Below are 23,611 nucleotides of genomic sequence, written 5' to 3'. Positions count from 1 at the left end.
CAACCACAGTGACCCAGGTGGGGATGGGGTGTTTTGGTTGAGAACAGAATAAAAAGTTATCTCTGTCTTCACATGGAAAGGTGCTCAAAGCACACATGACTTTATCACACTGGTCAATGTATACTTATATCAAAGGAGCAGGAACTTTTTGCCCTGAAAATTTTATTTGCAAAACTAACATGGGCCTAGCCACAAGAGTCTATGGACAAAAGGGACTTGTTTTGTTTTCCCAGTTCACAAAACAGGATCACTGTAGATGTCCTCCACCAAGTTGATGATTTTCACACAGAGCAGCTGTCTAAACTTTGGCCTTTCTCCTCGGCTGACTGCCTGCTGACTGTAGGGTGAATTATCTTGCAGGTTCAAACCAAACTAATGACCTAAGGCGCTAAACAGGAAACTCACTGGAATACCACCAAGGGGAGAAAGAGAGGGCAAAAGAAAAAAACAAAACAAAACCATCCAAATGACCAAAAAAGCATATTGTGCTGAATAGAATAGGACCCATTCCCATTCACTACTGTTCCACAATTTGGTAATTTAAGACACCATCATAAATTACTTGAGTTTCACTAAAATTGTCAAGGTTTTGTTTTGTCAAGAAGACAGGTGGGGGATGGGCTGTTGGGAGCTTAGTAGGCAAAGAACTGCTGTGTTTCTTCGACCGGTTAAGACCTCTCCAGCCTGTTGCAGCTGTTTCAACCCATTAAAGACCTAGCTTGCCTAAAAAGGAACTGTGGTAGTTGTAAAACAAATCTGATATTCCCTGTATGATTAAACATATATATTAACTCCAATCTAATTTGCGGAATTGCACACTTCTTGAGTTTGAATGGGGTGCTGAGATTACATGACGTTAAGCTATGTCTATCGGTCATCCAAAGCCTTTAAACGGTACTGTATATAACGGCAGATATGTGATCTATACACAGTGGTTTATAAATTGAATGTTTTCGTGATGAAATTGGGTTGTTTTGTTGTTATTTCCCCACTTCTCTCAGGAAATACCCCCAACAAAGGAAGAGGGGAGGGTCTGGGATTGACGTCACCAGTCTGGCAACAGCAATGAATGCGTCTGGCAGTCGCTTCGACGATTGGTCGCTCGGTTTCGAGGCGGTACGTGATTGGTGGGATCTCGGTTAGGGCAAGCTACATATCCCTGCTGAAGATTCCATTTTGTTGCAATTCAGACAGAGAGTCGGGAGGAGAAGTGGCATCATACAACCACTTTTTACACCGTACGAAATCCAAGGTTCACGGATTTGTAGGAAATTTAGCTTGCTATAATTTCTACGTTGTTCGCCGAGAGATTTCAAAGGCCAAGCTCATATATTCTGACGAAGGGCTTTCAACAACCAAGCCTGAAGGAGTCGGTAAGAAAACCGTATTGAGCTTCGTCGCCATATTGAGTCAGTGTTCTTTGTTTTGGTGTAGTGCCAAAGTAATATGACCCAGATAGGAAATCTGTTATTTACTTAATGAATATGTTAGGTTATCGATTAAAAGCCAAGCCGATCAAGCTAATTAAGGTCAGTCGCATGTTTTAGTTACAAAACAACCACGCAAAGCCCTCGGCTAGCTAGCTAGCCTGTTTTTCAACTTGACAAAGCAACGGCTGCTTAGCCTGCGCGAGGCGCACAAACAACAAAGTGGGATAAGTCGCAGTTGCTTTACGTAACGAGTTGTTATGCACATTATCGACGGTTATAACCAACTGTATTTATGAGAATCTGATAGCGAAAGTCATAATAGGTGCCATTATTTAACCATTGATTTCTTCTGCTGTGTAATATTTTTCATGACGCACTTCTGAATTATGCGGAACATGCCCCCTTCCTGCTTAAGAAAATAGCGTTGATGTTGATCGCCTATTTAACAAATACACAGACGAATCTCCGTTTTCTAATACCAAAGCTGTAGCATTACTAACAATAAATATTTCCCTTTCAAAACCCGATAGGTTTTCGACTTCTTAGAGCATCGTGTGCCGAGGTGAATTGATGTTCAGCTCGGCTCCACGGGAAAACAACGCTCATTGGCACATGAAAACCTCAGACCTTGCTGGACAAAAAAGTGCAGCGAGAAGTAGGCAGAAAACTACTTCGAGGACCTGGAGCCCGATTGGAGGGGAAAGATTGAAGAGAGATCTCTGCTTAGTCAACTTTCTGACAACAAAGAGGTGAGCTAAGGCTGTTTTGCTCTCGGGTGTGTGGGGGAGGGGTGGCACAGACTAGGCGGTCGGTCTTTCTGCACGTAGCCCTGAAGCCCTTGTCTTGTTTTTGACCTGTGTACATAGTGAGCTAAATATGAAGATTTGTTTGTTTAGCTTTACTAAGCAAAAGCAAAAATCACTGCCACAGATGCCCTCACAGGATTGCATTAATTGCAACATTCTAGTGTTTTGTAGATGGTAATTAATAATTCTCATCATGTAGGTGACACGTAGTGTAAACGCAGTATGGGAGGTGGAGAGAGGTACAACATTCCAGTTTCCCACCCTGAGCGCCCCTTGCCCAAGAAGAACCATCAGCTGGGCCGGGCCAAGCAGAGAGGCCGTGATCAGAATGGAGCAGCAGCAGTATCTGCAGGAGTGGCGGGGGGCCTTCACCACCACGGCCACCGCAGGAGCGACAAGGGCGCAGCCTACCCCTGGTCTCCAGAGGCGCGGCAGGCCGCGTCTGCCGAGAAGAAAAATGCTTCTGTCCGTTTTGCCACCAACTACGATCAGAATTGGGAGGGTGCAGTTTCTCACCTCAACACGCTCCTGGCCACCCAGGGGAGCCCGAGTTATGCAGGGCCGAAGTTCAGCGAGCCACCCTCGCCCAGCGTGTTGCCCAAGCCCCCCAGCCACTGGGTGTCCTTCCCTATGGGCTCCTGTGACAACAGGGAGATGATGGCCTTCCAGCTTAAGAGCCTCCTCAAGGTGCAGGCCTGAGATGGACTCCCACACTTGACCTTTCGAAAAAAAAGCCAATGCATGAACTAAGATTCCATTGAGGGCACCCATCCACCAGGAACTCTTCAGTGCTGTAATACTTTTAGCTATTTTTAGATTGAGCTCTTTGATGGGTAGGAGGCATTTGCAGTGATGTTTTGCTGCAAATGTTTATCCAACGCCCACCCTTTTAACCAATACTTCAAAATATTACAGCCTTGCAGCCTTGCTGGTGGGTGGTGCTCTTAGTGGAGTCAGTTTCTGTAACTAACGACAAACTGGATTTCCTTTGTACTTCTGTGCTCTGTTATTTTGTTTTGTTCCTTTTTATGTTGGCTGTTCGCAGATCGAGTGTGCTTTTCTTCCCAACAAGAGGTGTGGTTAGATATTCATAGTAAATCGTTAGAGCTCAATCTCTCTTACAGTCCATTTCTGTGGACAGACATGCTTACTCATTGACATTAGTTTATGATAATCCTTTGGAGTCACCTCTGAAGCCTCAGGTGCTAAAGCATATTCACATTTGTAGCATTTCTTTGACTAGGGCCCGGTTATTTTTTTTTTTTTTAGTGTTCGTTTCTTGTTTGGGATTTAAAAGCCACTTGACTGCAATTCTGCAGGGAAACAAGCTATCTTACTGGAGGGGATCAGCTGTAGTGAGTACAGGTCACAAGCATAACCTCAAACTGAAGGGTAATATGAGACCATGGCACACGGACCTTGGACTCTCAACTCCTGTACCTTTTTTATTGCGCTGTGCGCACTGCACTATAGGAGTTGAGCTTGCCTAAGGCCCGCAGCTCTCTATCATAGCATTATTTTGTAAGTCCTTTTGTGTTGTAGTTAAAAGATATATGAACTGTTGTGTGTAACCAAAGCAATGTTTTAGCTGTATGTTTTTCGCCATCCTCTCTTTGCATGGCCGACGCAGTTACCAGTGCCACATCAACTTCGTCGGCCTGAGTGGCGAATAGATTGGGAGTCCCTGGGGTCACGTCTAGCTGTTCAAATTTTCCAATCAGTACTGTTAATGCTCTTCAGTCTCTGCCTGTTCAGTGGAATGCTGCAGCTCAAACACTGCGGAAGAGGGCCAGACTTAAATGTGGGACTGTAACAGTTTCACCTGATCTCTAGCTCTTAAGTCATGGTCCTGTTGGCTGCATGCATTTTTAAGCAAGGAGGGCAGAGCTGAAGCGAGTGATGTGGCCCAGGGGACTCGACATGAGGCGCAAGGCCAGTGTGGATGTGTTTACATTTATAAATAGGTCTCAAAGGTTGGCCATCCCACAATCTCCAGACGCTCACTGCCTCTTGCACCCCTCTACCCTCTTGCACTGCAATCAGATTTGTTTTTCATAAGTTACAGACCGATATGCTATTTTGATGGTGGGTGCGTAATCGACTATCTCCCTCTGGGTTGTCAATTGAGTCAATCCTTTTATTGAGGCTCATTTTTCTTTTCCCTTTGCAGAATTGGAGCTGTAATGGCCAGCTTAAAGACAACAAAACAAAGTATGAGAGCTTGAAAATGTTAAAGAGCCATGTATATAATGAAATGTATAAAATACTTGTAGCATATGTACATTCGCAGGCCAATTTTGAAACCTGCTCGACAAAAGTATTTTTAGTAATAACACTGAATGTATGAGACATGCTAAGGACGTGTCTTGACTTCAAATACTGAATATTTTTGTTAAAAAAAAAGATAAGAAATACCTGCCTATAGCATTTGTCAGTACCCCTGCACTGTGTTATCTTGCCAGTGATCTTGCACATGTTTTTATTGTTTTGTATTATGCACAGTGTAGGGTGAAAGATGCTAAGTGCAAATTAAGAAAAATTAAAAAACTTCAATTGGAACCCAGCAGACTTTTATATGTATGAATTGTTTTAATGATTTTTTTTTTTTTACTTTGAATGTGCTTACAGGATGTAAGCTTGATGATTTTTATCTTAAGTTTAACAAAACCTGATTGTGCCTATGTTGAATCCCACATCAAAAAGAAGTTCTCAACCCTACTTACGGGTTAATTTTTTTTTATTGGGTAGCGAAGCAACTTATTGACCAAATCAAACCACATTCAATTCTCAGCTGTTCTTCCGCCAGCTGACAATTGAATTTGGCCCCATGCTTTTTGTGAAGTACTACCTTCTATCAGCTGTATATGTAAACTTTTTTTTTCCCCCTGAATGATTCATACATGTTAAAGTCTCCTTATTCTAAATTTTAAATATGTAATGAATTGGCTGTTAATTTATCCCTCTTGTTCAATGTCACGAAATATGGAAAAAAAATATGCCCTGTGTGTAGAATTGGTTATTAATTAGGTGTTTAAAACTGAAATGTGAAACAATGCACTCTTTAAATTGGCAAAGACAAAATATTCCAAAAAACAAATAAATCCCCTCCCCTTCCCCCCTAGCTATGTGTCTGTCTCTTATTGGAGTTGCTGCGTGTATTACACAGAATTGGTGCTTATAGCTCTAATCAACATTCAATTGAATCTGAATACCATATAGAAAAAAGAATAGCACAAACCTACATTAAGTTCATTGCTTCCATGGCAAAATGAACTCGCGTGCAGGTACAGAGCTGAAAATGTTTTAGAGTTGTAATAATTTGTAAACCTCTTGCTGTGATGCTCCCATGCTCAAAAAGTAAACACAGTAACACTTAGGAAAAACCAAAATTCACCCATTTATTGACAAGAACATAATCATGTGGAATAAAACCACTAAAATGGAGATAAAGGAGCACTAAGGAACACTTATGTACACAAGAGAAATGAATGCAGCACACCTTGCATATATCATGGCTACATGTAACAACAAAAGAAACAATACTTAGGTAGCAACAAATTACATTCCACACGATCGTCCATTCTCACACCAATTTACAGTAATGACTAGTAAACAATTTGCTTACTTTTAAAGAAAAGGGCAGCTGAAACGTGCCATCCAAGGCCAGGGGACTAACAGTAACTTGAACCTGGGATCTCGGGGCCTGAAATTAAATTCAGTTTTTCTTACCATTTATCCAATGGACAAACAATAGAACCAAATTAATAAAATAAAAACAAATACAGCTTCATATTATTAAATAGAAAATAGGGTTGTCATTGCAGAATATTGCTAACTCAAAGTACAAAAATATAAACTGGCAAAGCTAAACCGTCTTGGAAACCGTAACGTAATCCTGCAGTACGCAAATCCAAAAAACTAAACGGACCAGCTATCTTCCATGAACTCACTTTAGAACGAACACCTCTTTAACTATGCTTAAAAAAATAATGGTCTCTGACTGCTGCTGCCCTCTTGTGTGTGGCAGCAGATTCCACCATAATGTGATGAGATTAACAAGCAATTAACAAATGCAAACATGGAGGTTAGCACTCTCTAGTTACCATAGTCAAATGTTGAACACAAACATCCTTGGAGACAGAATGAGAGGGCTTTGGAAGAGCGGACAGTTAGTGGCCTCCAGACTTGCGGCCTGCCCAGGACCTGGAGCGAGAGCGCGACCGAGACATGGATCTAGAGTAGGAGCGTGATGGGGAGCGCCCCAAAGACTGTTTCTGGGAGCTGGAGGATGGGTGGAACTCTTCAACTGGGCTGGGGGACCTGGACTGGCTCTTTCTGCCTTTGGGCCTGGATCTGGAGGGTGAAGGGGAGTGGGACACCGAACGGCTACGGGAGCCTGGGTCGTTGTGCGCCCTGTGGTGCTCGCGGGGAGGGCCTCTGTATCTGGTGGGACAAACACTGAACCACATTACTCAATGACAAGAGTGCGTCTAGTGAGACATATTAGCACAGTACATATTCCTTGGACACCTGCACTACTGTTGCAGGGCAACAAATTGGCCTACCTTTCATTCTCATGGCTTCTGCTCCGTCTGTGCCGCCCATAGGATCGAGAGCTACAGAGAGAGAGAGAGAGAAAACAAGGAAGCACAAGTTAGACTATGAATATGTTCATCCTCATTGACAGGCATGAATGTAAACTCTTAGGGCACGTTCACCCAAAGCTTGTCTGCAGTCGTTTATTCGAAATCTGGAGTATTTACTCTTTTAATTTGGTTCGTTTGAGCAGGTAAGAACAATGCCATTCGAACTCTGTTGTGTTCCAAATAACCGCACAGAGACTGCTAATCCAAAAAAATCCAAACCAAACATAGGAAACAACTCCAAAACGCAACCAAAGGCAAACCACAGTCTCGACTGATGCTCATATTCAGCTATTTCTTTGTGTTCTTAACTAACTTAACTGTTATGAACACCACAGAAGGTAAATGACAGCAAAGAACACAGAGTCCATCATACTTGGCTAGTCTGAATCTCTAACCTTGTGGGTAGGGATGGGTAATCAAAGATCAGTGCCATGCCTGCTTAGTTTGGCCTGCAGTCATGGTCACTGGTCAGTGATTAAAACTCAAAATAGAATGTAATTTACTTAGGCTACAACACGCAGATGACCTTTGTACAGTCCTCCACCTAATGGTTTGATCCTTGGCTTGTCATGAAATGCGACTGGCCACACAGCTTCAGCAAACAATGCATAGCCAATTACAAGATGCGATTTGTTTCTTTGCTTCCTTCGTCAGTCCGAGCCGTGCCAAGCATACCGGTTGACAACGTGCAGCGTATGACGTCTGTAAAACATGGTCAGTCACAGTCATACAAAGAGGAAAAGGTGGAGCTAAGCGGGAGAGGATAAAGAAGAGAAAGGCCCTTGAAGCGGATGCGGTAAAATGCTGTACAATTACAGATGTATTTGGAAGAGACCAGGTCGGTCAGGAAAAGATGCATCATGTTAGTGTATTAAGTACCTGCACGTTAGAAAAAAAAGTTTTTAAAAAAAATGTGTGCGCCAACACCCTCATGTCATCATATGAAGAGGCTTAAGTGTGAAAGCATAAATAAACGTCTGGAAACTATAGTAAGTAAAGAGCTATGTTTTTTGTTTTGTTTTTTTTATATAAAAAGGTGGAGATGCTGCAGTATCAGCTCAGAGGAAATGACAGGAGCAGGGCAAACACTCCAAAAGTGCATGCTATAAGAATAAAGTCACATGGATATGTACCCTGTATTTTCAGAACACATTTGGCTAACTAGCTTTCTAGCTTTTGTAGCCAAGGTCCCTCTTGGCCACACTGTAAATAGTTTATAGTGATGTTAGATACCAACTTGCCAACTTTTGATACTTTTGTATTGCTCTGGTGCAGCCAATCTCTAACCGCGACGAGCCTTTACACGCACAGCACTGAAATGACTTGGTGCAGGTGACTATGTTTTTAGCAATCTAGCCAATACCAGCTGAAACAGAGCTTGCACTGATTTAAGCAGACATGGCTAATGTTTCTAGCTTCATTGCCTAGCCGGACAAGTCAGACCCATGGAATGATACGCAAGCTACGCCTCCCATAGGATCTGACATCTACATATTGGCTAATTACAATATGCATCTCGGGATGGTGTGTGTGGGTCTTGTCTCTCTCCCCTCGCAATGTATTCATGACGATACAAAAATACAGAGCCGCGCAGAAAATCTTCTGTACTAGCTAAGATCTTTCCCTAGTGTAAACATTTGTTGTGCATGGAAGCTGAACTTTAAAATAAAAGCCACCTGTACACTACACTACTCCTACTTTGCAAACTTGTCTCTAAAATGAAGTTGATTGCCTCATAAAAGGTACGGAAAAAAGTATTGATTTTGCACCAGTATTGAAAAAAATTCCAAACGATCCAAACCCAGCCCTACTCGTGGGATGACCAAAACTCAGATAAATGATAAATGAGACAATAAATTAGCTCCTTGTGAGTCCATGTGCCTTTCTGGTTTCTGGTAATTGGGCAGTGTGAAGGCAATGAAGTAATCTTTTCCACTACAGTCTGGACCACAGAAAACAAACTGTAGGTGTGAATGCACCCTTAGAGGCAGGCTTGCCAGCAGATTAACTTACTCTCTGGGGCTCTCAGACCTCCGAGGCCGGCGCTCATAAGAGGGGCTGCGGGACCTGCGGCGGTCATAGCTGCGGCTCCGAGATCGCCTGCGACGGCCATCCCGATCGCCGTCATCATACCGGGAGAAGCTGCGAGGCGAGTGGCGCTCCTTGGACTTCATCTGGTTAGGTGCTGGATGGACATTGAAATCGAGACATTAGGGAACATTTTACTCAATAGTTCACAAATCTTTTACAATCTACCATGGGTCTTTGCTGTAGTTAGGTGTATGCTGCTTAGATATGGATGAAAACTGTTCATACTCTTGCGGTCTCCTTGGGCGAACTGGATCTCAATCTGGCGCCCACAAACCCACTTGCGATCCAGGTTGTGAAGAGCATCCTCTGCATCCCGGACGTCCTCAAACGTGCTGAATTGTTAAGGCTTTTCATTTTCAAATTTGGCTTTTGGAAAGTTGGGACAGAAAGCTGCACACATGCACAACAGTTACAAAGACAAGGCTACAACACAGGCTGACGGCTCCACTCTGTCAAGGCACATACATGGAGCAACTGGACTGATATGTCCAGTGTGGTTAAAAATCAGAAATTTTCAACTGGTAATTTAAAAGTTAAATTAATGAAAATTAATTTTCTTAAGTCATTATGACTACTGCAATTACAAAATATAAAACTGAATCAAATAGGCCCACTTGTGATTTGGGACTGTGTGAAGACACAAGACAAATATTGAGATGGTGATCCATCAGATAGATTTGGTAGGATACAAAAAGTTTGGCTTGTTACCTTTAACATGCTTGACCTTTGACCTTCAGCTTGCTCTTTATTGGCTTGGCAGAAGAACTTGAGGTTTCCTGCTTGTCTTTGCCCAATAAACTGCTTTTCCTCGCTTTGGTAGACAAATGGAAGCCTGGGTGCTCTCTTTCTCCTCTTTGTGTCTTCATGCTTTTGCTTTCTCTTTATTTTCCAAATTCCACTATTGCTTGTCGCCTGGGTGTCTTTGGCTTGAATCTACTCTACAACCGCCTTTCAACTTTCTTTGGTGTGGGGTCTCCAGAACTGTATCTTTACCATTTCTGAGGCAACAACAGAAGAAATATTGGTTAGGAATATGTTTAAATCTGCATACAATATACTAAAATCAAGCAAAAAATCTTCCCATGCAATGGGCTAAACATTTGAGATATAAAAACACAGTGACTCATCATCAAATAAATATCAGGTGTGACTCGACCCACTGCAACCAAAAGGTTAGACCCACTGCAACCAAAAAGTTAGAATTAACAGTTTGCAATCCCTCAGTGAAAACACCATTTCCAATATGTTAAATTAAGAGTATAAAGGATATTGAATGTAAGCAAATCCTCTTGGTCGTCGTGTATAGAAGTCAAGTGGAATGTAGACATCTACAATAGGCCCATAACGACCAAACTCACGTCGTAAATCCTCTGGCCTAAAGTGTCATGAAATAAGGACATTTATTCTGCTGGCTAGCAGATCCATTTAGCTGGAGCCCAGTGTGCAGGCTACACACAAGAGCAGGTGCCAGCGCTGCATATGACCATACTTGTTAAGCAGACAGACTTGCTTTCCAACAAAAGGAAGTATCATAATTTTTAGAGTTTAGCTGAGTAGATACAATTTTAAAGGTAAAGACCCAGCTAAACAGTATCAACCCCTCGCAGCTGCAGCAGCCATGAAAGCCAAAAAGGGCATCTATCATGTAGTAAGAGAGCTGGCAATATCACAGGGGTTACTCAAAGACTACTCAAAAATGACCGCAGCAAGTACTTTAACTGAGGCTATATATAATTCATTTAACACTTCAAAACGTGTTGGCAAATCAGCCTTGAGCACATAAAGCAAAATATAAAAGTAAAATAACATAAAAGTGGTTCAGTTCCATGTGCTATGCAAGTAGCCTAATCTGTACTTTTTTGACATTATCTGTGGGGCATCTATGTGTTTTGTTCTTTGAGTAACCCCTGTGATTTACGTCTTGGCTCAGCGCCAAATATCGGTATATTGTTGAAGCCTACTCTCTCCTCAGCTGGCAATTTGTTTGCATAAAAAACACATGCAGTTTGGTACACATTCCTAAACTATAGGTAGGCAAAGGTAGGTTTCATCTACAAATAAGAAGTTTAATAGCTCCTCTCAGAAAGCGGACATGTGATTCCACGCATAATAACGCGTTAATAGCTCACAGAATCACTCGAACAGAAATTCCTGAACATAGTGGGCTCTTGGCAGGCACTGGAACAAAACATTTGTGAGCCGGGCTACCAGGAAAGGAGTGAGTCCATTTTTGGATTGAGGATCGTAAGTTAGTTAAAAATAGATCGGCTAAATTCAGCTATTAATACTGCTTAATCCTATATGGAGTTTTAGTTTTCATACGTTGTCTACTTAATTATTGCCACAAGAATATTACGTTCAGGAAAAACACAGAACCGTTATGAAGACGTTCTTCTCACATTCAGCAAATTGACTTCATGGTTATCCCACTCGACCTGCCCCTTTTCAGAGAGTTGCTGCAACAAGGCAATGCTCTTAGCTTCTCGTTAGGTATTAGCGAGCGTCATACAATAAAATGTACTTAACTGTTAATTGTTTGTTCTCTGCAGTAACTTATAGCTACTGCTACTCGGATAAAACAATAATTATCAAGCGTCACTGCACGACTATTGGGATAGCTAACCACTCAGGTTCAATAACGGGTCTCGCTCGTAACGTTAGCCATCTTGGCAACAACAGCTACATTTGCTAACTAGCGTTAGCTTGGACATGCTGCATACACACCAGCCGGGTAGAAACAACAACATACCTGGATTCGTCCGAGATGTTTCTAACGAAGAGAGAGGTGTTTGGAGGCCTTAGGTACCTCGCCATTTTAACGGACTGTTGCTACAATTTGGTGGCCGTAAATGAGGTTATTAGCTCAATTTAGTTGCTCCCTGTCAAAAAGCTTAGGCAGCTGACACGGACTACGTAGTTACGTTCGTCTATTTGCAAGGGGCCGCTGCACCAGCATCCCTAACGCGCATGCTCACAGATGTATTGCCACCCACTGAACCTAACAATAACAGTAATACATATTTGTATATTCACACACTCACACATACAGCCTTGTCGTTGGCAAAGTGGCATCATGTACAAGGACAGAGCGGAGGTCTCCAGGTACTGAACCTGGGAACTTTACTAAAATGCTTGACCTTGCAGAGATGCTGTTCTCTGCTTGCCAGATTCATATTTACAGTAGATGCTACACAGCCATAATAGGGGTGGAGTGGTGTAGGCCTATACAAAGAGGCATACATGCACACTTGCACAGACAACATAGAATGTGATGAAAATGACACAAACCACACTTGGTAAGCAACAGTTTTATTTAAATAGCCAATGGTTTCCGTACTGCCAAGTTTACATCTTTTTACTCTTCCTGATGAGTGTTGTGGAGCCCATGGTCAGAGTCTGAAATGGGACAAGGGGAACAGGAGACATAAATTTAATTTGTGGCCAAGAGATAAGTAATATTATATGTTAATCATTTAACAGTTAGTTTAGATTTTTTTGTTTTTTAGGTGTGTGCGTGTGTGAGAGAGAGTGAGCTCTAGTAAGACATACCTCAATCATCTCTCCTCCCTTGAGCTCTTGGATGTGGCAGAACTTGCCGGTGTTGCAGACCATCTTGCTGCCCTCCATATTGACAATGCACTGGGGGTCAGAGAAGGACACGATAAATATCATGAATCTCCAGAAACAGACCTGGAGCCAAGGGAACTTGAACATATCATTGAAAAATGTAACATTGTCTTGGAGCAAAGAATAAAGTGTGTCAGAAACTTCACTTGCATGCCCATTGTTCAGATATTGTATCTTTCATAATTTCTTTAGGGAATGATACAGTTATCTACTTCATTAACTCAGGGAAAAAAAATGATCATATGCTATAACATTGATATATCATTGAAGTAGACTTGCAGCCATAATTCTGCTATGTTTCTTCCATAGAAGGTAAATTAGGATTACACACCTTGAGCTTCTTGCCGTCCATGGTGGTGATTTCAGCCTCTTTGCCGATGGTAAAGGAGTTGGTGACAGACTTTCCAGGGGTCTTGGAGGTGACGACAAAGTCGTTGCCTTTCTGCTGGATCTCAGTAATGGGCTTGATGTCCTTGGCTACCTTGATGATATCATCTGGGAGTGCTGGTCAGCAATAGAAGATTATCAGAGCGTATTAGATATGCGTTTCTGTCAATTATTATTCAGCAGTCAAGTTACAAGTTATTTAAGTTAGTCCAGTTACAAGTTAGGCTTGTCCAATGTCCACTTCTTGCAGGTCTCCCTCTGAACTGCCAAACTGTGTTGTCAATGAGCTTATAATAACTCTCTAACCAAGTCAAAATGGCCAATTTGTTTTCACCTACCGAAGATATTTCATGTTTTTTCATGTCAACCCTAGCTGCTGTTGATCTAGTGATCAGCACCTCTCAACAATTTTTGGTGTACATTACCTCTCCACCATACCCTAGCTGCTTTACCATTACCCCTAACAAGTTGTGCTCACCCATGGCCTTGAGGAACTCCTCGTAGTTCTCCTGGGCGTACACCTGCCATGTTCCATTGAAGTCCATGTCGTCTAGAAGGTCTGGGTTCTCCTTTACCAAGGTGGGCTAGAGCCTGAGACAGCTGTGTGAAGCTCAACACAATGTGGAGGATGCCAACGCTGTACCACGCCTTCTTATACCTGAAGGTAGAGGAGGGCCCAGGACTGTGTCTAATCAGTAACAACCGCCTCTGGAGTAATCCCTACTGTTTGAACAACCTAGAGTTCACTTACTCCATTTGGTCCGACCCCAGCTTCCACCAAAGATGGAGGACGGATTTGGATGGTAGAACTGTGTCCCACGTCATCCATAATTCAGGATCTCTGTTAGAGGCTGAAAACTGGGTTTATGTGCAGATTTGCCATGTACATGCCATGCAGGGAGGTGATACCTTGCGTCATTGACAGGACAAGTTGTTCACATGCAACATTTCTGTATTGTTGCTGCTTGTGATAGAAGATAGACTCAGACAGGATGCAGATGCAGTAAACAAGACAGACTACATGAGAGGGGAACAAAGTATGTTCTTCACTAACAGTAAAGTGAATCAAGCATAGAGCATAGTTTGTAATTTTGTTGTTTGTAATTCTGCAGGGTTAATAGAGGAAACAAGCCTAAATTGATTTATTTAATATATGGTGTACCATATTTATACTTCAACTGTTTGAGGAATCATTCATTTTAACATTAGATCTTTACTGATCTTCATGCACCGCTGTGACCCTGTCTTTATGTGCTGTTGAGCTTAATCCTAAAGTCATCGGTTCTACTCCACTGACCGGGGCCCTTCAGAGGGGTCAGTGACACTGCGGACTGTTTGCTTTTTTAGTACAAAAGACATAATCTCTGCTTGCATAATAAGACACAAAGAAAGCCTTGCTCTCAATTTTTGCGAAATATTCTGACATATATTAAAGGAGAAGGTTAAATTGAATGAGACTGTGAAGATATATTTATTAGGAGTAGATATTAAAGAGTGCCCATAAATATAACACGTCACTTTGGAGAAATGACTTTATTCGTTAGACACAAGTGAACACAGATTGACATATCTGATCCTGCAAATGCTCTACAGTCCAGTACTTGAGCTTTTTACAGTGTTTCTGCATTACTACAGGGGCTTTTGTGAAGAGTGAAATAAAGAAACAATGTTCACGTCATACCCCGTGTACTCAAAGTGCATGACTAACATGACATTTTTAATAAAACATAACCCGGAATATAATTGGAAATTCAAATCTGCCCATCTCTGTCACAGACAAGACATGTAATTACCATTTAGCCACGTACAGTTTTTGCTTAATGAACCTAACCTCATAACCTCACAGTCATTATCTCTTGTAATTATGGCAGAAATTTCAGACAAAGTTGTAATTGGATATGACATCTTCCTGGCATATTCATTGTGTGGTAGTTAAATTATATAGACAGAGTTTGCAGAATATAGGGGGGGTTACATTTTTGATTAACCCTCGGTGGACATCTTTTCACTTGCTTATATCCCCTCACACATAAACAAACCATCACCATCTTTCAATCTCTCTATCTCTCTATGTCTATATATTTTTATCAAGACTTTTCTATCTCGATTTTGTGAAAACTCAAACTGAAGCACACAATCCCTTTGAAATTACATTTCTGAATCAGTGGGTGTATTCCTGCTGTCTTAATCCATCTCCACAGCATTTGCTGGAGGCTTATCCCCATGCTTGTACACACCCACGGTCACATTGACCGTCTGAGAGCCGTACTTGTTGCGCACGAAGATGCAGTATCTTCCAGAATCTTCCATGGTGACGTTGTTGACAGTGAGGGTGCTGCACTTTTGCTCCTTAGTGATGTTAAACTGATCCTTGTTGGTGATCTCTCTGTCGTTCCTGAGCCAGAAGATCTCTGGTGCTGGATCACCGTCGATGAAGCAAGTCAGGCACAGAGACTGAGGAGATGAGGAAGAGGAGTCAGTGGCAAACACAACGACAGATAACAACAAGAATCACGTCAGTACTACTGTGGTGTCTGTAACGTTTTGCTGACAATGTCGTACCTTGCCCTCCATGATGGCCACCACATCGGGGAGACCCTTTGTCACTCTAGCCTGATCTGAAACAATAAGGACAAGATTTACTCTCTGTGGACGTCCACTCTAGGATCATTCAATCACTTTAGTGGACAGAAATAGCTTAGGGATTACCGCATAAGCTATTACTCACTTTTCTCAGCAATCGCCACTTGCCTGAGGGATAAAAACAAGGGGTCAAATCAATATGACAGTACACAGTGTCATGTATCACAATCTGTACTAAATTGTTTCTAGTGAATTCTTATACAATAAAACCACAACTCTGAAAATAGCCGCTTACCTCTGACCCCTCAGTGTTTTCTGTTTGGGTTAGTGTCAACCACAGCAAGCCATGCTGGACGCACTATCTATGTGATGCAGCACTTACTTCAACCTCTGGTACTCCAGCAAGGCATCAGCAAAGGCTGTTGAAAATAATAAAAGACAAAATCATAAGACACAAGGTAACTGCTGTCATCACATTTCAATTACATGAATGTACCCTTTTCACATTTTTAACAAAATATATTATTCTTGACGGACGACATTGCAAGAAAAACTCAAATCTAATCATGTTTTAGCGCTGTCTTTTGACTGGAAACCAAACTTTGTCAGTCAAAATGCAATTCCCACCCACCTTGTCCAGACAGGTCAAGATAGCGTTTGTGTGTCTCGTTGCCGTCGAACATCTCCAGGGTGTATTTGCCTTTGTCACCCTCGGTGGGGTTAAAGATCTCAATCCAGACTTTCTGCATACTGCTGCCGGTCTTGTTCCTGGCCTCCTGGTCTACTCTCTTCTCCCTGCAGGGAAAGTAGCAGCGAGAGGTCATTTTGCTGCTGCTTACATGTGAATTTGATACAGAGACTTAGACACAGAGAAACAGTTACAGTAGCCCTATATGCCCTTTTCTCTCTGCAGCCTCAACTTTTTCAGTCTGAAGAGAGTGATTCAGAATTAAAAGCTCAGACAGTCTCACAGAGTGGAATAAGAAAGGAGTTGTGTTGTAGGAACATCTTTTTACATAGTTCCAGGTCAGACTACAGTCATCTAATTAAATACATCCAGGACAAGGTGAAATCGACAGTCTGCATGCCATGTAGCTCACACTAGTCAGATGTTTTTATTCAGTCGTCCAGTCTTTTCTCATGTCCATCCTTAAAGCCCCAGCAGGTGGTGCTAGTAGCCTGACTTAAGAAACCTGCTATACCCTTGTCATGTCAGCAGGATAACACTGCAAAATAGAAACTTTTCCATCCTATATATCCATTATACAAAATTTGTTGAAGTAAATGTCACAAAAACCTCCAATTTGACAAAATGACTGTCAAGATGTCTTTGAGCAGGGCACTTAACCCCCAGCAGCTCCAGTGCAGCTGCTGAGTGACCCAAGACAACAGTTGTTCTGAATGTGTAGCAAAGCGTTACTAAAACAAAAAGAGTATATATGCTGTTAAGTCAAATAAAAAAAGACATCTTAAATAACTGTTAACTTTTAACTCTTATCAGAAAGTTGGTGTTCCATAAAACTTAATATAGGCCAATTTGGCACAAATTGTCTCTAGGATAGACTTTTCTTTTTTGTTGGTCAGTTTGGTCAGAGTAACTATTTATGCAGCAGATGGAGTTGGGCTCTGCACTATGGCAAACACTAGCAGAGACATCATGCAGGTCACCCTCTCAGGTTACCTCTCACCCAGCAGTGTAGCTGAATGTATATGCAAGTATACAGAGAATACCCAGTATTAAGAGTATACTCACCTCTCAGCCTAATTGCCATTGAAATATATAGGATAGAGACGTCCAGGTTTACCCATCTAACCTCAACAGTACTCCTACCTCCTCCACTATTACTATACTACTGTTCAGATCCACACAGCACTATCTTGAGGAACTGATGTTCTCAATAGATTCCCAAGCCTTTTACATTTTTGGCCCTGTAGGCCAGTTTAGTCAAACTCCCTCAAACCTTTGGCTTATACAAATCAAACACAAAACTTCTGTTTTAGTCCTTCAAGAAACAAGAAAGATTTCAATGTGACAATATTTTTCCATTGAAATTTCTGATCCCTTCTATTTATTTTTTTAATCCAAAATTGAATATGACAATTGAATATGATGTGCTTCCACTGTATTGGTATTTTCCCATGTATTTGTCAGTTAACAGCCATCGTTATACTTGCTACACTTACTACTTACTTTATAACTATACTAACTAAAATACAGTTTCAAGTGAAATTTTGAATACTACCTCCCGCGGCAGCAGCCCTACACAGGAAGTTGCGTCGGGTCAAAGAAGTGGACTCACTTGAAGTGCCAGCTGGTCTTCAAGTAGCTCAGATAATATTTGAGCGAGCAGTAGAGCTTGAAACCCTCGGGGGTGCACTGAATCCTCACTGGGCCTGCTGACAATGCTGGGGTTCACACAGCATGAACGAGAGAGAGAGAGAGAGAGAGAGAGAGCGAGAGAGAGAGAGAGAGGTGGAGGGTGGCAGGGGCACTGGATTATTTTAGGGAAGTGCACAATTTTAATGCCACTGTTTGTTTACATTTTTGTCTCCTTGGCAATTTAGAACATTGCACTGCTAAGCTTATCTGGGGAGCTCATCGCATTAATATTCTGAAACAATGCACCAAAACAATTAATTAACATGGCTTTTAGTTGTACTATCCCCATCCCAACACAATGCACCTGATGTGAAAAACAAGTCATTGGCACATTTCGCAGTGGATGTTCTCCAACTGTGATTAACTTACCACACTGTTTACTCAGCTGTTGGAGGAGCTTGTCATACTCTGTAAATAAAAAGGACAATTAAGCTTCCAGACAGAGTTTTTATATTGTTGTCGGAACTCTATGAATAATAAACGCAGGATTAGCGGTAAGGTGTTACGCTATCTGAATCTTGAGGACACATAATGAGATCTGAAAAAAAAAAACATAAAGAGCCTCTTCGCCATTACGGATGGACGATTTATGGCAACTGAAATGTACGCAGGAACAAATGGAATTATTGCTTGTGCGTATTTGTTCGCTGGCGACGGGGTCGGGTCTCACCTTTATCCACTAATTCCAAGGTGCTGACATCCTCTCCTCTCCCATCAGCCACCGTGACTTTATATGAGCCTGCCTCTTTCTTCGTCACCTGAGGGAAGGCGAAGCATTGTATTAAAATGAAATATATTCATAACTTTTCATATGAAATATTGATAACTCTGGAGAACACCCATATACTTGAATTTATTCTTATTTCCAGGATAACCCAACAGTATACACTCTAAGATGAACTGAGACTCGACTATACTCAATCCTATAAATTAATGAATGTCTGTCTGTTTATTTGTCTCTTTCTTTCTCTCTCTCACTGCCCCAGCTACCATTTCTAAATGCTGATTTATATTCGCCTGAGCTCTTAACCCCCGTTCCCCTCCTCTACCACAACATAAAAAAGCCTAAAAATAGAGCGGGGGAGAGTAATCCTGGCTACCTGTGGGATGGTGAGTGTGCTGACTCCTGATGGCCGGTCGTACACAGCTTGGGTCAGCTCCACGCCTTCCTTAAACCACTTGAGAGTCGTGTCCTTGTTGACATTTGTCACCTGTATAAAGAGGGATATACTGTACCTACAAACAATACAGTACAGGGTGCACTCAAAAAAAATGCTGGCCCAATTTCAGTAACCCAGCTTTTCTCAGTGTGTACGATACACTTGTTTGGACACACACATTTTTCTTTATTTTTACTATTTTTCACAATTTAGAATAATAATTACAACATCAAAAGTATGAAATAACACAAATGGAATTATGCAGTGACCAAAAAAGTGTTAAACAAATCAAAACTATCTTATATTTTAGATTCTTTAAAGTAGCTGCCCTTTGCCTTGATGGAAAGGCAAAGGCTTTGGAAAGAAATTCATACATAGGCATCAACTTCACTATTTATATTTGTCTAAGAAACAAATTTCAAGCATTTAAGCATAAGACCTTTAGATCAAAATGGCTTTAAGAGAATGAAAAACATAGTCAATTCAATCAGGTGTGTCCAAACTTTTGACTGGTAGTGTAGTGTACACCGACAACAAGAATCAGCTCAAATCGCTAAGTATAATAACAGGGATTTGGTGGGTGCATTAGGAAATATGAGAATATATTAGGTTTGATGTGTTATTGTCAATACACTCAGTTTCAGTTGAACCGATTTAGCATCCACTAGCAAAAGTAATATCACATCATCATATCTGTGAGGTACCTTGCACTTCATAATCAATTCACAATCCTCGGTCACGACCCATGACAGGAACTCCAGGAAATAGGGTCCTTGGAACACAGAACAAATGATTAACCGCCTGCACTGGGCCACAGAAACAATGGCCATCCAACCATCATTACTCCTAAATGATCAATGAAGCACACTAATATGTCAGCGGTCCATAGTGAGAATGAATGCACCATCACACCAACATGCTTTGAAATGTATACAAAGTGGGTGGTTGCAATTTAAGGCAAAAAAGGAGAAGTGACAGTGACAAGTGCTGGAAATGAGAGTGCTGGGAATATTCAAAACAATATGGGAGTAATGTGACCTTGACCGTGTCCTATTTGGATGTATACTACTTTTATACTCTTATTATCACTTATTATTATTAATTTAGTGTTTTTCATTCTTCGGTTTTATTGCTTACGCATCATTTTATGACTTGATCATTTTAGAATTGCTGTGTCATTCGCATAATAATAATAATAATAATAATAATAATAATAAACTTTATTTGTATAGCACCTTTCATACAAGAAATGCAGCTCAAAGTGCTTTACAACAGAGAAATTACATGCACCGAGTGCTTCACATAAAACTTGATAATGATAGTGAGAATAAGGTAAAGAGGAGAATAGAATACATAAAATAAAAGAAGGTCAGAAGCATAGAAGGTCATTCCTATGCTGGACTATTTTAGATTTTTGTAATTTTAATGTAATGTAATGGTTTTAATCCATTTACTGTTTTTAATCCATTTACTGTTTTTAATCCATTTATTATTTTATTCAATCTATTTTATGTAAAGCACATTGAGTTGCATTCTATGTATGAATGGTGTTATATAAATAAAATTATTATTATTATTATTGTATCAAAGTATGCTGATTGTAACAGATAAAATGAATTATGTGGACTTTGGTAAATGGTTGTTAGAAGTAGGTTAATTGCAATAGATAAAACATCATGTGGACTTTGAATAGGGTACATGATGTGAGATACTGATGTGTTTGCACAAACAGCCACTGGGTCATTGACCTCAGCATGCAAAAATAATGTATGGCTTCTGCTAAACACATCTTAGAGCTCAGGTGACCGAAGCCTGAATCTCAGCAGCAGAGAAAGCTGCCTTTCTTTCTTTACTCGACTCCCTAGATCCAACAGTTAGAGGCTGGACGAGAGAAAGCAGACCTGTCATTACACACAACAGCAGGCTGGGAAACATCATCAAAAAAGGTGTTGCTTTTAGGTGTAATCCTCATCTCAGAATGAACTGTGCAAAACGGAGCCGTGTCTAAAGTGTGGGTGAGCAAAACAGTATTGCTCACCCACTTCATAATATACTGATGCAACACAGGTGTTGTTTCAGCAACACCAGTTACTACAGACAGAAAGGTTTTGTTCTACAGAAGTGTTAAAATGGTTGTTTGCTCCCAGTGCCACGAGGCTTTGAAATGAACACAGTGGAGCAGTAGCGGGCCCATCATTTTGTGGTTTCCCAGTACCATAGGCTCTTATTGGTATTTACTGTGTTTCTGTATGATTCTGATGTTTTATATTCTATGAGAATATTGTCCTGATTGTGATTTCTTCTGTGCATTGTATCATTTGTAGCTGGGAAAGGAGTTCCCCACTATGGGATCTATAAAGTCCTACCACTACTACTTCTGCTACTACTACTACCACTACTACAACAACTTCCTATTGTTTTAACAGTGTTTCCACATCAGAGCAAATGAAACAGGGCATGAAGATGCAGGATAGATGCATCCCAAACTCGTGAAGCCTCACCTGACTTCCTCTGATGGTCGCGTCGGTTTGCTTCAGCCAAGGCCAGCGCCTCACGGAACTCTGCCAGAGACACACACAGCATCAGACTGAGTGCAAAATAGACACCCAGCCACTGTGCAACAATGGAAACACACTGGTAATACTGTGATAACTGATCACAGTATAGTATATATATATCTATATACAGATAGATTATCTCCACTTAATTTTAAGATACTGAGCTAAATGCTAGGATGCTCTCAGGAGACTGAGTTGAGCACAGGTTGGTGGTGAGCTGAACAACAACAGAACCCAACAACACTGCATTTATACAGGAAGACAGTCAATTCTTTAATTCATTGTGGCACAAATGTGAGCCTCCCATAGCTGTCGAAACAATGAAATATTCCACTTCGTTTGAGAAGAGGAGAGATCAGATCTTTGTCACAAAGAATTAAAAATCTCTTGTTCCAGTGTAAATCTAGCCAGTGTGATGGTGTCGATAATTTCAGCATTGTGGTGAGCGAGTGACTCACTTTGATCCACAAAGACCAGTGTGAACTGGTTCTTGGCACGGCCGTCCCTCAGCTGAGCCGTGTATGAGCCTTCATCTTCCCGAGACAGCTGATCAAACAGGATCTCCACCAGACCTTTGGCCTTGTCAAAGTTGATCTTACGGTGCTGCAGAAGAGTAAACAAGCGTTACCTCGCATATATGTCAACTCATACAGACAGACGCACTCTCATTGTAGGGAGACAAGACACTTGCAATCTACTGTATAGGCAAACTGGTACTCATTCAAAGACAATCTAGTACGTATCAGTGCACAGAAAACGGCTGAAATGGCATATGTACACAAATGCATACTGTACATGCTGATATTCTCTCTCTCTTTCAAACATATGCATGAACACACACATACACACGTGCACGGACAAACACGCACACAAACACACAAAGAACTAACGTGAGCTCATTTTTATGACTTTCATGTTCAGCAAGATTACTGTGTGCCTTGCATGTTGATAGGCCTCGGTGGTGAATGTGATTTGTGATGTATGGCAAGCCTGAGGGCCCTAATCAGCTAAATGCCTTTTGAATTCGCAAACCTCAGCTGTGATCATTTGGAAATAAAGACTAATCAGTCCTGTTCAGATGGAACTCTGATACAGAGAAATAATGGAAGAGATGAAAATGAAATAGAAGTGATGAATGGAAGCTGCCGAATATAAAGCAGTCGCCCGCATGCAAGCAAACACACACACACACACACACACACACACACACACACAGACAAACAAAATCAGAGCTGTGAAACCACAATGAAATATAATGTGTCATATTCATTTCTCTCCCTATGGTCACATTTGTACACGGTGCAATGACCTTGACAGCCGTGCCGGTTATTTTTAGCTCGGTGTCACAACATATATCAGTGCTACGGATGTTTGCTCACATTCAGTTTATTTTCCTCAATGATCATGCTATTTCTTTCTTTTAGGTGATCTGAGTGTGAATTGCACTTTAAAAAAGGCAAGTGAAATGATTGTGTCATTATTTCCCATATTCCCTCTTGCTGTAGCCATTATTTTGTCAATAATAAGGTGAGAATGTTTGTGAAATTGTTTTGTTGTGAGTTTTCACAGCTTCCACAGAGCTGTTTCCCCAAAATGAAATGAATCTGGAAGTTGTTACTGAGTTATTATGCGAACCAACCATTAAATGCAAGTATACATATTTCAGCCCTAATTCTTACGAATGCATGCCCCTACATCTGCAGCATGCATTTGTATGCCCTACGCACAGGAGGGCATAAAGCATAACAAGCAGTCTGGGGATTAGTGGGACAGAGGATCTCAATTAGTGATGCTTTTGCAGGCTTGCAGAGATACAGTATTGATACGTCTTACGGCGGGTTGCTGGGACTCATCACTATTTTCAATTTTGAAGAGCTGCTCGCAAACCTAAACCTCACCTACACACAGAAAAATAAAGGTGCCCGAAAATGGTTCTGCAGGAG

The 23,611-nt window shown here is 41.3% G+C and overlaps 4 protein-coding genes across 4 annotated transcripts in view; 1 reads left to right on the top strand and 3 right to left on the bottom strand.

Moving 5' to 3' along the window:
* Window positions 1-1,193: 1,193 nt before the first annotated feature.
* pnrc2 (proline-rich nuclear receptor coactivator 2) lies at window positions 1,194-5,357 on the top strand. Its single transcript, XM_071926647.2, has 3 exons — window positions 1,194-1,373; window positions 1,961-2,179; window positions 2,436-5,357. The coding sequence occupies exon 3, from the start codon at window positions 2,459-2,461 to the stop codon at window positions 2,933-2,935; it is 477 nt and encodes a 158-aa protein (XP_071782748.1). The 5' UTR covers window positions 1,194-1,373; window positions 1,961-2,179; window positions 2,436-2,458; the 3' UTR covers window positions 2,936-5,357.
* A 257-nt stretch (window positions 5,358-5,614) lies between these two features.
* srsf10a (serine and arginine rich splicing factor 10a) lies at window positions 5,615-11,892 on the bottom strand. The gene is made up of 6 exons (XM_071926660.2): window positions 11,723-11,892; window positions 10,244-10,348; window positions 9,199-9,302; window positions 8,896-9,067; window positions 6,802-6,852; window positions 5,615-6,679 (listed from the first exon to the last, which is right to left on the bottom strand). The coding sequence occupies exons 1-6, from the start codon at window positions 11,785-11,787 to the stop codon at window positions 6,406-6,408; spliced, it is 771 nt and encodes a 256-aa protein (XP_071782761.1). The 5' UTR covers window positions 11,788-11,892; the 3' UTR covers window positions 5,615-6,405.
* Window positions 11,893-12,318: 426 nt separating this feature from the next.
* fabp10a (fatty acid binding protein 10a, liver basic) lies at window positions 12,319-13,532 on the bottom strand. The gene is made up of 4 exons (XM_071926636.2): window positions 13,466-13,532; window positions 12,932-13,104; window positions 12,523-12,612; window positions 12,319-12,369 (listed from the first exon to the last, which is right to left on the bottom strand). The coding sequence occupies exons 1-4, from the start codon at window positions 13,530-13,532 to the stop codon at window positions 12,319-12,321; spliced, it is 381 nt and encodes a 126-aa protein (XP_071782737.1).
* Window positions 13,533-14,509: 977 nt separating this feature from the next.
* Window positions 14,510-23,611, bottom strand: part of myom3 (myomesin 3) — a 56,284-nt gene continuing 47,182 nt past the window's right edge. Inside the window, exons 26-37 of the mRNA XM_071926618.2 lie at window positions 22,127-22,271; window positions 21,612-21,671; window positions 19,815-19,882; window positions 19,051-19,161; window positions 18,621-18,708; window positions 18,320-18,358; window positions 17,871-17,976; window positions 16,202-16,365; window positions 15,953-15,989; window positions 15,716-15,738; window positions 15,550-15,605; window positions 14,510-15,441 (exon numbers count right to left, since the gene is read on the bottom strand). Coding sequence (XP_071782719.2) covers window positions 15,172-15,441; window positions 15,550-15,605; window positions 15,716-15,738; window positions 15,953-15,989; window positions 16,202-16,365; window positions 17,871-17,976; window positions 18,320-18,358; window positions 18,621-18,708; window positions 19,051-19,161; window positions 19,815-19,882; window positions 21,612-21,671; window positions 22,127-22,271 — 1,167 coding nt within the window. The 3' untranslated portion in view covers window positions 14,510-15,171. The remainder of the gene's footprint in view (window positions 15,442-15,549; window positions 15,606-15,715; window positions 15,739-15,952; window positions 15,990-16,201; window positions 16,366-17,870; window positions 17,977-18,319; window positions 18,359-18,620; window positions 18,709-19,050; window positions 19,162-19,814; window positions 19,883-21,611; window positions 21,672-22,126; window positions 22,272-23,611) is intronic.

The sequence above is a fragment of the Centroberyx gerrardi genome, chromosome 12 (assembly GCF_048128805.1).
Source record: "Centroberyx gerrardi isolate f3 chromosome 12, fCenGer3.hap1.cur.20231027, whole genome shotgun sequence".
Taxonomy (NCBI): Eukaryota; Metazoa; Chordata; class Actinopteri; order Beryciformes; family Berycidae; genus Centroberyx; species Centroberyx gerrardi.
The sequence above is the reverse complement of the archived record's forward strand: the minus strand, read 5'-3'. Positions and strand labels throughout refer to the sequence as shown.

Coding starts and splice junctions, on each gene's coding strand:
- pnrc2 (XM_071926647.2), top strand. CDS start 2,459: ATGGGAGGTGGAGAGAGGTACAACATTCCAGTTTCCCACCCTGAGCGC.
- srsf10a (XM_071926660.2), bottom strand. CDS start 11,787: ATGGCGAGGTACCTAAGGCCTCCAAACACCTCTCTCTTCGTTAGAAAC. Junction 9,068..9,198: donor CGCCCAAGGAGACCGCAAGA/GTATGAACAGTT, acceptor ATGTCCATCCAG/CACCTAACCAGATGAAGTCC. Junction 6,853..8,895: donor AGGTCTGAGAGCCCCAGAGA/GTAAGTTAATCT, acceptor CTCTCTCTGTAG/CTCTCGATCCTATGGGCGGC.
- fabp10a (XM_071926636.2), bottom strand. CDS start 13,532: ATGGACTTCAATGGAACATGGCAGGTGTACGCCCAGGAGAACTACGAG. Junction 12,613..12,931: donor TGGACGGCAAGAAGCTCAAG/GTGTGTAATCCT, acceptor TCTGACCCCCAG/TGCATTGTCAATATGGAGGG. Junction 12,370..12,522: donor AGGGAGGAGAGATGATTGAG/GTATGTCTTACT, acceptor GTCCCATTTCAG/ACTCTGACCATGGGCTCCAC.